Source organism: Hippocampus zosterae, chromosome 7 (genome assembly GCF_025434085.1).
Source record: "Hippocampus zosterae strain Florida chromosome 7, ASM2543408v3, whole genome shotgun sequence".
Lineage (NCBI taxonomy): Eukaryota > Metazoa > Chordata > Actinopteri > Syngnathiformes > Syngnathidae > Hippocampus > Hippocampus zosterae.
Genome location: NC_067457.1, coordinates 2,339,788 through 2,356,452, shown reverse-complemented (window position 1 = coordinate 2,356,452; position 16,665 = coordinate 2,339,788). Strand labels below are relative to the sequence as shown.

The 16,665-nt window shown below is 48.5% G+C and overlaps 1 protein-coding gene across 35 annotated transcripts in view; it reads left to right on the top strand.

Annotated features, from left to right (window-relative positions):
• tcf7l2 (transcription factor 7 like 2) overlaps positions 1–16,665 on the top strand; it is a 76,475-nt gene that overhangs the window by 13,433 nt on the left and 46,377 nt on the right. For 22 of the 35 annotated variants that reach the window (XM_052070840.1, XM_052070842.1, XM_052070807.1 and 19 more), the window contains exons 4-5: positions 11,024–11,125; positions 16,163–16,222. The exons of 5 other annotated variants lie outside the window; for them this stretch is intronic. In XM_052070840.1, the coding sequence (XP_051926800.1) occupies positions 11,024–11,125; positions 16,163–16,222 (162 nt within the window). The remainder of the gene's footprint in view (positions 1–11,023; positions 11,126–16,162; positions 16,223–16,665) is intronic. 8 more of the 35 variants (XM_052070821.1, XM_052070815.1, XM_052070823.1 and 5 more) reach the window with 1 other exon arrangement.

Genomic DNA, 16,665 nt, shown 5'->3' with positions numbered 1-16,665 from the left:
GGCCGCTACGGTTCCTCGCGTACGGCTTTAGCTGAGAGTATTAGCCACGCTTGGTGTAATTCATGCTAACGTGACTCATCAGTGCGTCATTTTTATTGAAACCATCTGAAGAACCAACCGCCTTACTCCAGCCCCGTTTGGATTGCCTTGCTCCAGTCCATTGATTGCTCGACGGTAAATCTTCGCTCCGTGCTCGTTTCCGGCTGCAGATGCTAAGCAAGACCGCCGCAAAATGAGCCTTTGACGCCGTCACGCCGCGTAAGACGTCGCACGATGACGTCGTGGACACCGCCGAAGCCGGCCAGATCAGGATTTGGTGTCAAGCTCGTAGGAAAGATGACTTCATGTAACTCACGTAGGGGGGGAGGGGGGGTTGATATGACCTCACCATCTGAGCGTGGGAACGTATCCAGTCGCTTGCGTTGAGGACACCCAGCTTAATGTTTTCAACGGTTTCCAAGGCTCCCGGGCTCAGTTTACCGATTCGCCATCAATCGAGCGACGTTCATGCGCCGCAGACCGCCCCGCCTCCTGAAATGATACGCGAGATGATGTGCCTTAAAATCAGGTGTGTGTCGTGCTAGCACGCTCGGCCCAGCTGACTGGCACACAGACCCCGGGCTTCTGCAGGGGTGGGGTGAAGCCGGGCTGACAGGATACGTGGGAAGGAAGGGGCTTGCTGTCAGCCAGCTGGACCTCTTAATCCTACAGCCTTGGGGAAAGGGTGTGTGTGTGTGCGTGTGTGTGTGTGTGTGTGTGTGTCAATTCTCGTGCACACCTCTCGCAACACTGTGGCGCAGCTGAGTCCACGTGTATGTTTGCGCTCCATTGAGACAACCAAGGTTTGTTTACCGCAGTCCTGCCTTTAAACGGCGCTCTCGATATTCAGTTCCGTCTCTCAGCACGTGACGAAGGGAGCTTCGGAGGGACTTGTCACACCAGCAACCCCCCCCCCGCCCCCACCCTCTCTCACATACCATAGCCCCCTATCAATTAAATCCTGTAATTCCGTGTTTTTTTTTTTTAAATGTCACCTAAAATGTAGAGTCATTGAGGGGTTGGCTAATGGCGAGCATGCTGTCGTTTTCTTTTCAAGTCAACAGCGCTCACCTGCAGCCGCAGTCCTCGCTAGCGTTTGCTCCATTGTCACCATCCAAACGCGGAGCAAGCAAGCGGCCGGTGGCAACGCGTTCTTCTCGTCGACGTCGTATGAGATTCTTTCCTTCGTTTTTCTATTTTATTTATTGATGTATTGATTTTATTTGAGCTCTTTGCATATATCACAAGCTGGCAGGCTAAGAGCTTGGGACTTCCCCACGCCACACACTCCAAAGCCTTTGATCGCTTGCTTTGGAGGTAACATCAAACGCCGCGGCACAGAAAGGCAGCTACTACTGTGAAGTTCAATGTTCAACTTGATGGCTTGGCTGAGGGCTTTTGCCTCCCCCCACCACCACCACAACCAGCCTGCACCCCTCAGCTCCTCTCCTCCTCTAGCCCACCACCACCCCTGCACACCCCCAATGCTACACACCCTCCCGCCGCTCCCTCGATCCCTCTGCTGCATTTCTCAGCTGACAACCCGAAAAACACAAACTGTTTTTCGCCAAGGTTTTTAATACCTCCGACCTCGCCTCCATCGAGTCGAGGTTGCGCGATGCGAGACCTCCTCCCCGCGTAAATTTCAGACGTCCACAAAGGTATTGCTGTCTGGCCTGCGTGGTTAGAAAGGGCAACCTCCTCCTGTATATTTCAGGCGGTTGCATCAATGCCAAGCGTGAGGCCCGTTGTGGCAGGAGGGGAATCGCAACGTAGTTATTCCGGGAATTAATCTCCCCCTTGCCTTCATCACACCTGCCAGAAGTGAGGGAAATATCCCAATAAGAGCACACAGTTTTGAATGAGAATTTCACCCTCTGTCTTCTCATATTCCATGTCCCGCCATCATATTTAGCAGATGTTTGCCAAAGTTTCTGTTCATGCAGATTGGGTGCAGAGATTTTGGTTTCACTTTTTCGGTCCACCACAGAATCGAAATGCTCCACTTGTGAGCATTCGCCGCCATGAACCAGGAATTAGTCTGTCCCCGTGCCACGATTTAAAAAGAGGAGCCGATGGCGCGTCCACAAGGGAAGCAAAATTCTTTATTCCCCCACAGTGAGTGCCACTAAATCCTGCTCGCAGACTGACTCCGCTTTGCTTTTCCAGTATTTAAATGAGTTGAGACCAGCCAAGGTGCTCCGCTAAACGCTTTTTCTCACTTTCGCTCTCGCTCTCTTTCTTGCATATGAGCTTCCTTGTCTGACTGTGCCAATTAGCAACAACGACAAAAAAAAAAAAAAAAAAAAGCAGTGTGGCCTGCTTTTCTTCTTCCCCGCTGCAGCTTCCTTGATAGACTTGAGCACATGCGCATGTTTTGGTGTATCATTAGCTCGGTGTGCGGGGAGGCGTGCGCCGGCTTCTGCTGCCTTATCTCCACGTCAGTCACGGCATCCGTGTGTGTGCGTGTGTGTGTGTGAACATCAGTTGTAATGATCTCTATCTAGCCTGTCGGTGCGTGTTAGCGCCCAGCTTCCCTCGCCCCCGGAGCAAACTGTTCCCTTGCTAATAGATGCAAAATTAAGCTGATCAATAGATGGCCCGAGCTCATTATTGACACGTTATCTTCGGCGTGGGATTTTTGTCCAGGGGCGGGTGCGGGTGGTGGGGGGTACTCAATGCGAGGCCTGAAGATACCGAAGTGGGAAAGGGGTGGAGGTGGGGGGGGGGGGGGGGGGCGTAGAATATGGACTCTATTTTAATAATTGTAACACACAGAAAGTCAATTAGTCTCACTCTAGTATTTTTGTGGTTCTGTTGGATTCGTCAATAATTGGCATGTTATGCAAAAAAAAAAAAATTGATCACTGGTCGTTGTGCTACCATGTGGAAAAAAATGTTTTGATCATGTTTGATATAAAAAGAATTCCACAAAAAAAAAGTCCTGTGTGACCTTGGTTGGGAAGTTGATGTTTTGAGGTTGGACGATGCCAAACCAAGCAAGTGCTTGCGTGCAGAATTTTATTTGAACGGAAAAGACCAACCGAGAATCAAAGTGCCAGCCAAACATCTTGATTGCGCCACGATGCGAGCGACGCAACGCTAAAAATGAATCCTTTGATGAATGATGTGTTTATAAATCCAGAACTTGACTGGGACTCGAGTTGTGATGCATCATTTCTCAAATCATGAATATTCAGGCTGGACGGCTTCCAGGTGCACTTTCAGGTGCCGACGAGACAAAAAAAAAAAAAAAAAACGTTTGTTTGCCGCTCGGAACGTTGCTTTTGTGAGGATTAATTGCCTGTGTGTGTACGCGGTGCCTCCTGCGTGATACTTTGGGATTGATGAATATGTGTAGGTGGATTGGTGTGATAGTGCGCGGCGGCGTTCCCGGCGTGTCGGAAGTCTTTGTTGAAGCCTGAGAGTGCACACATTGTCTCCCCTGTGAGGAGCAGCTTCCTTATATCCCGTCTGCCGTTTAACTAATTCACAGCGAACTCTCGCAGAACAAAAAAAAAAAAAAAACAACAGATAGAATAAAAAAAACATCAAGGGCAGCTCTCCTCGTAGCGCTATAACAAATAACGGCAGACTGTGGGCGCTGCGCATTTCACACCCTCAGCTGAGCTCAGTTGCCGCTTCACCTTTTTAACTCGCCCCCCCCATCCCCGTCTTTCGCGATGAGCTTATGATAAGGGTTGCCCGACCTCCTCCCAACCCCCCCTGGCCTTGCCTTTCGCCAAAAAGCAGACGGACCATCTCGTAGGTCAGTCCAATCAGCGCGGTAGAGCGCGGACAATCCAAGAGCGTGATTCACGGAAGAGCGCTACAACCCACGCGAGATTTTTTTTTTTTTTTTTTTACAGATTTCAATCTGAATAGTTGAAAGTATTGTGAACATAACTGCGAATTAAATGCAATAAAAAGTCGAGCCGCGGTGACTATAATACAGTCGAACCTCGTTACAAGGTACCCAAAGGGACAGAACGAATATGTATGAAGACTGCGTTACATTGTTGGCCGGACATTTTGCTGAACCACATACAGTTTGGGAAAATGGCTTCAGGCAACATCATGTTTCTATTTATTTCTAATGCTTCTGCGCTGAACTCCAGCGGGTTTCTCAGGCACTTCGAATTGCCGAATGCGACGGCCTTTTTGATGGCGGACCAGTAAATCCAGTTTCTGCGGTGTTAGCACAGGTAGATTGCGAGTTGCACGCCGGAAAGGAACACGAGTCGGCAGGCGAGCCGAGGGACCCGTTTATGATCCCTTTTCACAATGTGAAGGGTGTTCATCCAATGCCAGAAAAACGACAACTGATGTCTGGCGCGCTGGAGCTAAAAAGAGTTGAAGACTTGGCACCCTCAAGTGTAATTTTATTATTGTTGGCCAGCTTTCGAGGAAGATGACTCCAAAAGATTGTCGTTGCCTTCGTTGTCCGTTAGCACAAGTGCCATTTGTTTGGCTCGCTGGAAGTTTTGTACGTTGATTGTCGGTCGATTAGCCGGATGACACCCCCAAAAATGTTCTGAGGGGGAGGATGACGCAAATATTTTTGGATAGGCATTTTGGTTAGCATCCATTCAACCATTTCAGCACCGCTTATCCCGATCATTGGGCTTGCCGCAGCCTATCCCGGCTGACTTCGGGCGGAGGGTCAGACCACACCCTGAACTGGTTGCCCGTAAGATAAACAGATGAACAGCTAGCGCGACTCTTGTTGGAGTAGGAAGCATCTTAAAAAGAGGCTCCACAGCGGCGCCCAATGCTAAAGGTTTGCCAGGGAAGGCCTGTTCATTAGTCAGGCTGATGGAAGCCTCGCCATCTCCTGCTGGCCCTCCATCCTCACCGTCGCTATTTATAGAGCGGCCAAGATACTCCTGATGGCGCGGGATGAGGGGGAAGGCGGACCGGGGGAGGGAAGGGTTTGAAGAAATGGAACACTGCGGACTCCTAGGAGTCAAATGGAGAAGGTGAAAGATTGCGCTCAAGCCAAGTTCTGTCACTGGATCTTCACGTCAAATCCACTTCAACTATTTTAGAAATCTGAATTGACCTTCCCGATGATGTCACGGGATTTGCGAGTGCAGCTGTAATTTTCATTTTAACGGGTAAATTGATTTGAAAATGGGGAAAATTCCGACATGGCTAACGTCATCATTGCAACATTTTCTGTCGCTCAGATTAATGGTTCAGTACGTTTGCGCTGTAGAACTGAGAATAGCCAGCAAGCTCACCGTCGTTCTGCAACATTTTTCTTGTGGATGTTTTTTAAACTTCTTTTACAAGGTAGCAAGCAGTTGCGTAATCCTCACCATTTACTGGTCACCGGGGTCGGTTTTTGACTCGCACATTTGTCCACACCTATTAAGTCAACAGCGCAAGAGCAGAAACTGTATTTATCTCATGAAGCAATGTTCAAGGGAGCAGGATAAACATCCATGACAGGCCGGGTCAAAGGTCAAGTGTTGGTTGACGGAGTCTTAAAACAAGGGAGAGAAAAAAGAAGAATAAAAAAAAACTAAATGCAGTGGACACCCCCAACTGGTCACCAAGTCAATGGCAGAGCAAATAGAGACAAACATTAACACCTATTGACAATTTCGCCTGTCCAGTTAAGCGAAGAATCGTGTTTTTGGGGACCTGGAAACTCCAGCGCAGAATGAAACCCGGATCGCCTTTCTTTGAGGCAGACATGCCAAGCATGACACACAACCACTAATCGAGTGTGCTGAGTTTGGAAACGTTTTCTGGAACAAAATCATGCGAGATATTGTGACGGAAGTGGTATACATGTCTTCTCTTGGCTGTTCAATGACCAAGTTGACAAATACCAACTCATTCGCTGCCAGATGTTTTTAAAGCCGACTTCCCTCTTCTGCTGAAACAAAATGTTGACTTCTTTCACCTGAAAAAGGAAAAAAAAGTCTCCATTTCTTGCTCTTTCCATTTTTTTGTTGTAATGAGAAGCAGAAGATTGACCTGAAAGCAAAAAAACAAACCTTTGTCGGCCCGTGGTTAGATTCCAAGTGACGAATATAAAAGTCCCACACGGCGAAAGAATATCTGAGGTTGCTGCAACTTAAAAATTGCAGTTTGACACTCGCGCGTTGGTTTTAAAATGCGAGTCAAGTCGACGTTTGGTCATGAGACGGGGGGGAGGCCGCGCGGGCACCGCCCGTCAGAATTCGCGTTGATTTGTTAAGAGTCCGGTCAAGCTCCTCCCCTCAATCCCCCAAGTGGAGTGAATATCGCCGCGCTGGACCCGTTCCCGCCGCAGGGCACGCAAACCCCAGGCCTTCCCGTATTCCGCCTTTTATTTTCCTGCTTGCGAATGGCCTCCGGCTATCAATGCAGGTGGGGCGTATTTTTTATTTTTTTCCTCCGCTCCAATATTTACTCATAAAATGTGTATTAGTAGGCCCAAGCTGCCCGCGTTGCGTGTTCTTGCGCCGGAGTTTCATCCAGTGACCTCTCCAAAAACATCTGTATCCCCGCATTTGTTTTTCAACCCCGGGGGGGATTCCAACGAGGAAGAATTAAGCTTCCGCTGCCCTCTGTCGCGCAGCAAATTAAAGTGTGCCATCCTCAACAACTGTTGTTTGCGCCTTGCCTTCCACCTGTTCCCAAGAAGAGACTCTTACTGCAAACAGATCAAGTGAAGACGCGGCCTGGCTGCTTTTAGAGGGATCAGATTGGAGTCAAACTAGTTGGGTTAATCCGTTAATCCGCCGGTAGTTTACTCACATGGCTTTTCTTTTTAATGGGCTTCTCAAACTCGTTTTTAGCTCGTCAGACTTTAATAAAGCTCTTTAAAGCGCCAGCGGTTTAATTGAGCGTAATCTGCATGATGTCAATCCCATCTCCGAGCGTGTTTCTTTTTTGTTGTTTTTTTTTTCTGGGCTTCTTTTACCAAAAGTATTTCCAAATGCGGCTTTCAGGTGTGTCTAATTTGCGCAAGTCGGAATTTTCCGCACAATCGTGTATGATTTATGGTCGGCCATGTCTGACAGATGGATTGGAGCTCTGCTGCAGTCCCGTCGCCACACACAACATCCATATGCTGACTGTAAACCCAAGCTGCTATTTGTCCGTTTCTGACCCCGCCACCCCTTCCTCTTGCGCCCGAACGTTGCTGCCGCCTGTCGGACCCCTCGTCTGTCCAACGGTCCCCCCCCAACCCCCCTGCCGAAGAGCGAAACTGAATTTCTAGCTAGCGTTTACTCGTAATCCCACAACGAACGCGATGCGCTTTGGCTTTTTTTTCAGCGGTCGTGTGATGCAATTTATCAGGTGGCAACTTGATTGACAGAAAAAAAAAATGGTGGAAAAGTAAATGGTTTGTTTTTAAGAACTTTCCAAAGACTTGGCCTTTCCGCACTTGAATGAGTGAAACGGCATCAATCATTCGGTCAATAAATCTGCCGGCCGCAAATAAATTCTGATCGAGGCACAAACGAGCAACGGCCATTCCAGAGAGAATGGGAAAGTGAATGGCTCGTCCAACATAAATAGGTAAGGACTCCACACAAATCCCGAGATGCGCTGGTCTTCACTGGAATTTTGAAGAAATCTTTGGCTTCTGTGAAAGACTAACACACCCATTTCGACACGTGTGTCATCACACACACGTGTCACTTGGACTCATGGTCATTCAAATGATTGCTTCCAGCACCCAAGCTATTTCAAGACTTTTGCCTTTTAAAAGTCTTTCTTTTAATAGGCTGAAGACCAGAAATAATCCCAACTCCAACCCCCACCAAAAAGCTTTGGTTTGCCTGGGGTGAAAAATTTACCCCGGCGGGAGTTGAGTTCATTGCGATACAATGATTTGGAGGACCCCGTTGTCTTTCACTTCATCAGAGACAATTGAGTCATTCAGCTTCCGTTGTGGGGCCGGCTGGGGGTGACGAGAAGGGGTGGCCTTGCAAAGGGGGGTGGGAATGGGCTGCAAAGGGGAGAGAGGAGCAATCTGGGTGGTTCTTAGCATGTGGGGGGTTGTTTGAGGAGGGGCGGGAGTGCAGGAAGAGAGACAAGCGGAGACGAGAGAGTTATCCTGGAACTCTGCAGCAATTTGTCACTTTGGAATGGCTCTTGAGTTACCCAGGAGGCCCCCCTCATAGCGGGAGAGTTTTCAGGTTGCGGCGTAGGGGGGCGCGGGGGGCAGCCGGCGGGGGCTTGGGAGCAGCAGAGACGGGTCAGAGGTTGCGGCCGACTCAAGCCCAGGCAGTGTGTCCGTTGATGGAGGGAGAGAGGGATGGGGAAAGGGGGGAGGGGGCGTTGGTCGGAAAAGCCGGCGCTTGCCAGGGCTCCGTTTTCTTTGGCATGCATGTAAAAGCTGCAGGAGAGATTAGTGCGCGAGGACATTTGCAATCGGCGAGCTAAAGTGGGGCCACTTGTTTGGACATGCCCCCCCCCCCCAGAAATCAACCCAGTGCCACTCTCGAGAGGGTGTCACCTTCACCCAGCCTCAGAATGTCCTCATGCTACAGCTGCGTTGACATATTTGCGAGCATGTGCGCACATGCGCCGACGGGACATTCCAACGCTCGGCTTTGCAGTTTGCCCCTCCGCTGCGGCGGCGCTGGCCTCGCCGGCCTCGCTGGATCATCTCCCGCACTCATCTTGAATTACCGCATAGATGACAGCAGCATACAGCGCATGCGCAGACTCCTCGTTGGCTCGTTGTTGCTGCAGTCCGCCGGCACTTCCGCCAAATTGAAAATGTCAGATCTTCCCCCGTAAACGAATGCAAGTCGAGTGAACGGCGTCCATCGCAGGGGATTCGTTCCTGGCCCGCGCAAGCACCATAGTCCAAACTCGGCAGTATTGAAAGACAATATGACTTGACTAAAATGCATTAAAAATATTTCGCATTGCACAAAATAGTAATAATTTTATGTCATTTTATGTTTTCATGAGTGTTTCCAGCTATCAGTGTATGTAACGTTGTTGCTCTAATATTGAACTCATGATTTATATCAACCTAATAACTTAGAGAGGCTAAATGCTTGGAGGCTAGCTTCAATATTCTGCAAATGTGGCACTTCATAGAGTTCGGCACCAATTCATCCCGTTCTGTTTGCAAAATGACATTGTCATGGCCAAACGTTGTTACTTGACAGGTAATCAAGAGAAATTGGTTTTGTCAAATAGTCGATACGTCTTCAATCAGCAAATTATGGACGCGTGCTCAATGACCGTGCAACTTTGACACATCCAACATGGCGGCGACATTGCATACATGGCCGCTCCGTCACTTCCTTCCATCCACTCCCCATCATTCTCCCCTGGCCCCACCATGACAATTAATTACCAGCGTGTAGGGGGTCCATAAATCCTCGACAGACCTCAACGCAGGTTTTTACAACGGTTCATCCCCCCCGTCCCCCCCTCCACACACACACACATACAAACAAGCATAAACAAAGACAGCTTTCCAGCACTAAAATCTGTCTTGTGGTCATAAATGAGAAGTGAAGAAACACCAGGCAACAGTACCCCCCACACACCTCCTCCTTTGCAGGGGTTGTAACCGTGGTCATGGAGTCAATAACTCCCTCCAGCCTCGACCACTTGCAGGCACCCCACGGTGAACCCTGCGCTAATTACAACTGATTTAGACACAGTCTCAGGAAGGGTCGTGACACACTCTCTACGACCAGAGCTGACTCAAACACACACACACACACATGCACACACACGCACACAGACATGCATACACACTAGCGGGCACTCCTGCTGGATGGCAACCCAAAAGATACTTAATCTAACCTTGCACTTGTATAGCAACGTACACAAAAAAGGTCGGCATTAAAAATAAACAAAGATCCGCGCTCACGCTTTATACGGAACGTCAGTCTGACACCGTCTCGACCTCAAGCAAACTTCTCCGTGCGGATGTCTTGATGGTGGGAATGTACAATATTATTCCTTGGACAAAAAAAAGGCAGTGTGCTCAAAGGAACAAAAAGGTCCTTCTTCTAGAACACGCTAACGCCCATATCAAGATTTCAATAGGAGACATTAAAGTCAATTTGAAAAGTCAATTGATTTGCGTGTGAAAAGTCACCTAAAAAAAAAAAGATTTGAGAAACCAATCCTTAAAAAGAAACCGCCATTTTGTTTGAAGCAGCCATTTTAGGGTCAAAGAAATTTGAACTACTCATACAAGGCGCTGATGTCAGGCAGAATCGTGCATCTCCAAAACTGTCAATTTTCAGTGAGGGGGGGGGAGAACCTGAAATTTCTACCAGACATCTTTTTGCCTGATTGTCAGCATATTTGAAGCACGTCATGTGTCATGTGGTTGCAGTTAGGTTGACATTTTAAGGTTCAGGTGAATTGCGGCAGAACACACACACATTAAAAAAAAAAAAAAAGTGATTTGCGAGGAAGGGAAAAGTCTGCAGGAATAGTCTTGCTGGGAAAAAGTACGACATCCAGTGTGTCATCCCGTTCTGACAAACGTTTCACATGACCCTTGTTTCCGCTTATCTGTGCTCGAACGTGTGACTCGGCGAGGCAAGAGCGAAAGGCTTTGGGTGAAACGTCTGATATGGGCCGAGTCAATCATTTATGCGAGCCGTCAGGAGGTCTAGCCTGCTGAGACGCCACGCTCGGACCTTTTTATGGCTGTCAATAAAAGACTCTCAACAGTCCCATTTATGACATGAGGTCACCGCCGAGCCACAAACTGCGTGGCGCTCGTTGGAACCTCCACCTTAGCCTTGTCCGGTTTTCATTGAGGTTAAAATGTACATAATGCAGAAAATCACACACAAAAAATCTCGGCAATGGCCGAGTGTGAAATCAATCGAACCCTCCATCCACCATCCATGTTTTTGAGTTTTGCACGGCCATCGAAAGAAATGTCCGTCGTCGTCGTCGTCTGACTTTACGTTGTTCTCGTTTGCTTTCTGCATTAACGTGTTTTGTTCCCCTTTCTTTCCATTCTTGTTTCCTTTCTGCCATTCAGTACCTACAGATGAAATGGCCCCTGCTAGATGTTCAACCTGGAGGTCTTCAGAGTAGACAAGCACTTAAAGATGCCAGGTCCCCGTCACCGGCACACATCGTCGTAAGTAGCAACTGCTTCCCGTCCGTACCCCCCCCCCCCCCTCTCCAAAGCCAAATGCAGCGTCTTCTCCCCCTCAACAACAGAGTTAATAAACAAATGCCTGCGTTTATTTGCGCGTTTTTACTCCATTGGCGAGGCGCTAACCTTTGGGAGCGCGGCAGGTGCAAGCGTTTCGATAAGCTTACTCGGGAATGACGTAACGCCGAGCGTGGGCGCTTGTCCGACATTGATTATCCGAACCTCGCGGAGATGCAGGACGGAAAACTCTGGCATTTGTCGGCGAGAACGAGAGAAGCCGTCCGGGCCCAAGCATCCGTCCACCGCGGGCATGTCGATACCGAAGGAGGCAGCCGGTCGCACTTCCAGCCTCGTTGTTTCGTTTGCGCTCAGAGGCGAAAAGTTTTTTCCAGAGGTCGGCAGTAAGGTTGAGTGTGAGGATGAGGTGGCGGCGGTCGCCCGCCGGGGTCAGCCAGGAGGGAAAATCAATGAGAGTGGGGGTTGCTGGCAAATTAACAACCGTAAGTTTCTGTGTTTGAGATGGAGAATTTGTGAAAGTGCTCCGGCAGTCGTTGAAGAACAGAATTTGTTCTCATTTTATTGTTTGGAATTGCTGCCTCTGGATTGGCACACTCCTCAGCCTCCCTGGTAAGGTCGATTCAGACGACAAAGTGTGATTACGAAAAAAACCCCCCCAAAACAAACAACAAAACCGGCTGGAGTCGCTCCTTCTCTTGCGCTGAATGCTGGTGTTATTTTTAAACCCGCCAGTTCAGCGGGTCCCCTTTTTTTTTGTGTTTTTTATCTTGCGCTGTTATTTCAGGACTCGCCGAAAATGAGTCCTTAAAGCGGTGGTAGGCAGGTAAATACTCCCGCTTTTTATTTTTCTTGAAAATGACTCATCCGGCTTGAAATGCCCACGGGGCCTTGCTTCCAACTTCCACGAGCGCTTTTTATGACTCCTTTTAAACGGAGTTCGGGAACAAAGTTTATTGCTTGGCGTTGCAACCTTTGTGCACTAACAAAGAAGCGTCTGACATCATTGTGGCTGTGATTGTTGTTTCTCTTTAAAACAGTCCGAAGTGCAAAACAAAAGGCAGCAGTGCGTTACGACTCCAAACTGGCGTTTGGCTACATGGGGAAAATGAACACGTTTGGCCGTTTTTTGTCATTTTGACAATCTCTGCTGCGCGCAGCTCTCGCATCGCCGCCAGCGGCATGCTAAGTTGGATCCTGATGCTACTGCGTCACGCCAAAGCACAAATCGACACGCACGCAGCCCATTGTTGCAGCCTGCTGTCGCCGTTGTTCTTCTACCTCCCATCGTGGCTCCGTGTGAATCAACAGCGCCCCTAATGGTTGCAGACAAATACTGCACTCTATATTTCAACATCATTTATCCCCTGGGGGAAATTCGATGATCACAGCTGCAATGCTGTGATTTTAAGCGTGAATGGTTGTATGTTGTGTGCCCTGTGATTGGCTGGCAACCAGTTCAGGGTGTCCCACGCCGACTGCCCGGAGTCAGCTGGGAAGGGCTCCAGCGCGTCCGCAACCTTCGTCATGACAAAGCGCTGCAAATAGTAGGTGGATGGATGGCTAATGTGTCCAGGCTGTGCTAATTACTTTTGGGCAAAGCTCGCCATTTGTGGTTTTTCGCTATTTGCAGGATTTGCTGTTTGTGGATTGTCGATCTCCATGAGTTTTTGCTGTTTGTGGATTATCACCATTTGCAGATATTTCGGCACTACTCTACTGTGAGGGTGTCTCATTCCTCAATTGCTTGAGAATACTACAAATCCGCAGGTTGCGATCAGTGAATCAAGTACAAGTCAGTGTAACACTTTGTATGAAATTATTTTCAGCGTATTACACCCCTGTAGCCAAGTTGATGCGTCCATTTCTGAAGGTGTCTTTGTTAGGTCAAGAAAAACTCTTGAACTTGATGATAAATAACTCAGTAGGGTCTCCCCCCCCCCCCCCCATTTATTTAATATTTTTTTTGCCTCGTTCTTTTCCCCTTCAGCACACAGGACGCAAAGCTCCGGGGCATTGCAGCATCACGCGCACACACAAGTTGCCGTTGCTGCGCGTGATGAAATTGAACGTGAAACGCAGCTTGTATTGTTGGCGCTCCTTCTTTTGCTCCTGCTCTGCTATCAACCTCTTGACTGCGAAGGAGGTGCAATTGAATGTTTCCTCGGTTTGCATCATACCAACTGTGTTGCATCTGGAAAAGAGAAGAGCAAAAAAAAAATGGGGGGGGGGGGGACTGATTCCTGTGGACTGCGTTCATTGTCGACCCCGCCGCCCCCTGCCCGTGTCACTCAATCAATCTCTTGACCGCAAGCCGGCCTCGTCGTTTCAGCACCGCGATTCCCCTTATCAATAAGCGCTGTCAACACTGGTTTCCTTGTTTTTGTTTGCAAATGAGAGGAAATCATTCCTGACACCTTGACCTGGCCCCGCCCGCAGCGCTTGTATCAGGGCTGCTCCCGCCGCGATAAGACGCCGCCGCCGATTGGTCAGCAAGATAAGAGTGTTGCTAACAAGCAGCCAAATGGCCAGGGGCCATCCAGGCGAAAAATCGAAACCACTGCAAATTAAACCTATCACGATATGGACACGCGTTTCGGATTTGGCAAATGTAGCTTGTAGACACTTTGCCACAACTGTTGATGGTTTTTTTTTTTTCTTTCAAGGAAGCCATTCCAAGAAAATGGCAGCGCCGCAGGGAAAAGGGTGAAATAAAACACTTGTTGCTTTGTCACCTCTCGCTGCTGTATTGATAGTTTTTCCATTTCTTTTTGCGGAATGTGAAATATCAACCCCAGCAACAGAAATAGTTCATTTTTTATTATAGAAAAGTACATTTTTTTTAAAGGAAAGTGCCACATTAACAGTATGTCTTCTTTTTAGAGAAAATATTTTTTTTGAAAACATTTTTTAATCAGAAGTAATACCATGAAATCATTTGTTGGTGACAGGAAAGTGGGCATAGGTAGAAGCAACTCACAATCTGATTGGTTGTCTTAATTTGCCACTCTCGCAATTGGGGCAGGAGTACGAACGCACGCAGTCTCACGCGCACTCACAGCATCAACGTCTAGCGGGCAACAATGCCGCCATTGTTTCGCCGCCTTTCACTGGCAGCGGGGGCCGGCTGGAGCGTTAACCATTTCCCGACCGCGCTTCGACGAGCGCGTCATTGTGTCGTCGAGGCTGTGAAGAGAAAGCGTCCCGGGGACCAGGAAATGGGGCGGGCGGAGAGGGCCCTCGCCGCGTCACACCCCCTGCCAACCCCCTCGCCTTGAGTGTGTGATAATTAGCGAAGAGGATGTGATGGAATCTGGACATATTTACGGCTAGCGGGACCCCCCTAGCATTTTAGCACCCTTAATTTTAACATTGGAAGCACGTTGAACTCTTGAGTGGCACTGGATGGTCATGTGACTGCTTCATGAGGTCAGCGAGTGAACAGACAGTTACCGGATCAAATTCACCTTTCTTTGTAAATTTCCCCAGTGTGGGACGAATAAAGGATATCTTATCTTATCTTATCTTTGTCACTTCTCTCTCCAGTCGGATACAAGGGGACTTCCTGTGGTCTGAATGGGCCGTGCACCTGGACCGTCGGGACTGAGGGGGGAGGCCCGGCGGGATTTTCTTATGAATGAATGACCCCCGTGATCAGCAGACGCCACCCACGCACCGAGCTTAGGACCTCACCGAGACCGCTCACGCGTTGATGCCTATCTGTTCCACGTCGTCCTCCGCAGACGTTTGCTTAAGGCAGGCGCCCTATTGGGCCCGATGTTGTTGTCTGGATGTAGACGATCCACTCACGGTGTTGACTTTGTCAAGCAAGACAACAATGACTCAAAGAGTCACGTTGATCCTTTCAATTGAGAACCTGTTTTTAGGAGGTCCCCTTCTGAGAAACAAGTGGCAAAATGGCCGCTCGCTGACATGGACAGAAAAAAAAAAGGCTGGATTTTTACTGCCTAATTTCTATTCCACGTACGTGATATCAGTGTTCAGACCAGTGGGGCTGCATGGAACCTATTCCTGTAAATATAATTTTTTGGGGCTTGACGCTCCCTTTAAGAGTGAGCCAGAGAGACTTGAGGGGCAGAGAACTTTGCCGAGAAAAGCCAACCTAACCTTTGGTGTACTGACCAACTCCGGTGCCCGAAAGCAATCCGACAAGTTGCTTTCTCGGCGCTGAGATCACTGGCTTCTATTTGCACTTGCACTTAACCCCCCCGAGGGCCGGCTGAGATAGCTCGCGCCAACAGCTGCACGCTCGACAACACGTACAAAGATGTGATCGGGCTGTGCTGCTCTTTTGCGGATGTCCCGAGGTAGCCCAATGTTGCATATGCACACTTAGCAAATGAATTTGGAAAAAAAAAGAAGAAGAAGAGGCAGGATGTGGGTCAAAACCTACTAATAGATTATTTTGTATTCATTTGAATAGATTTTGGAGGATCCACTTTGATTTATTACTTTGTTTCTATTTTGGCCCAAGCAACTTTGGGAGATTTACGGGTGCCCAATTTTTGAGGACTTGAAGATGACATGCAAATTTCTCCATTGTGAGACTCTTACATTTGATCTTACTTAAATCTGCAATCTAAATTCCGGCAGTGCCACTGAATCCCGCCCCCCCCCTTTTTTTTTCCTTCTCAAAAAGCAAGCAAAATGTCCGGAACGTACTCAAAAGTGTAATATTGTTGGAACAAGGAGCCGGCCCGGTACAGACATCGACGTAACCAGAAACGAGCGCCGTCTTTCTGCTGTTTTCTGACTGTAAAAGCTCTAATAACCGACTCCGACACGCGCCCCGGAGGAGGCCGAGTCCGGAGAGACGAGCTCGTCGTTTGAATAAGTCAGAAAATAAGGGAGTGTGGGATTTTCTAAGGAGAACGCCTTGCTTTTTGCATAAATCCTGGTCCGCTTTGTGCGTGCGTGCGTGCGTGTGTCTGTGAAGAGCTCATATAATTGTGTGACTTGGGACCGTCCATCTTTGCCTTTCAGGGGCCCTTCTGCTGGGAATTCCCTGGACAGTCAGATCTGAGCCTTCACCAATTTCATTTGGTGAGAGACCTTTGAATTCCCCCAAGATATCATGCTAGACTTTTATGGATTTGTTTTTATTCCACACCACCCAAATTAACCCTTGCTAATTGTTGATTTGAAAGAAAACAAAAAGATACCTTGGGATCATGGTGATGATGATGATGATGATGATGATAAATCCTGCTTTGATTCTGCTTGTTGCTCAGTCAGTTGCTGCTGCTTTCTTCTCGTTATTTTGCTTCTTGGGCTTTTTGAGCTTCCCCCCCCCCCCCCCCATAACCAAACTAAATCTGATATTTTCTCTTTCTGTATGTTTGCCCCCTGCGCCCCCATGCTTTTTTTTTTTTTGTCTCATCCTTAACATTCCTTGGTGATCCAGCTGATGCGTTTCAATTGTGCACCCCCCCCCCTTCCCTCCCAATACATAACAGTTGGCGTGTGTCTTCAGAACACACCTGCCA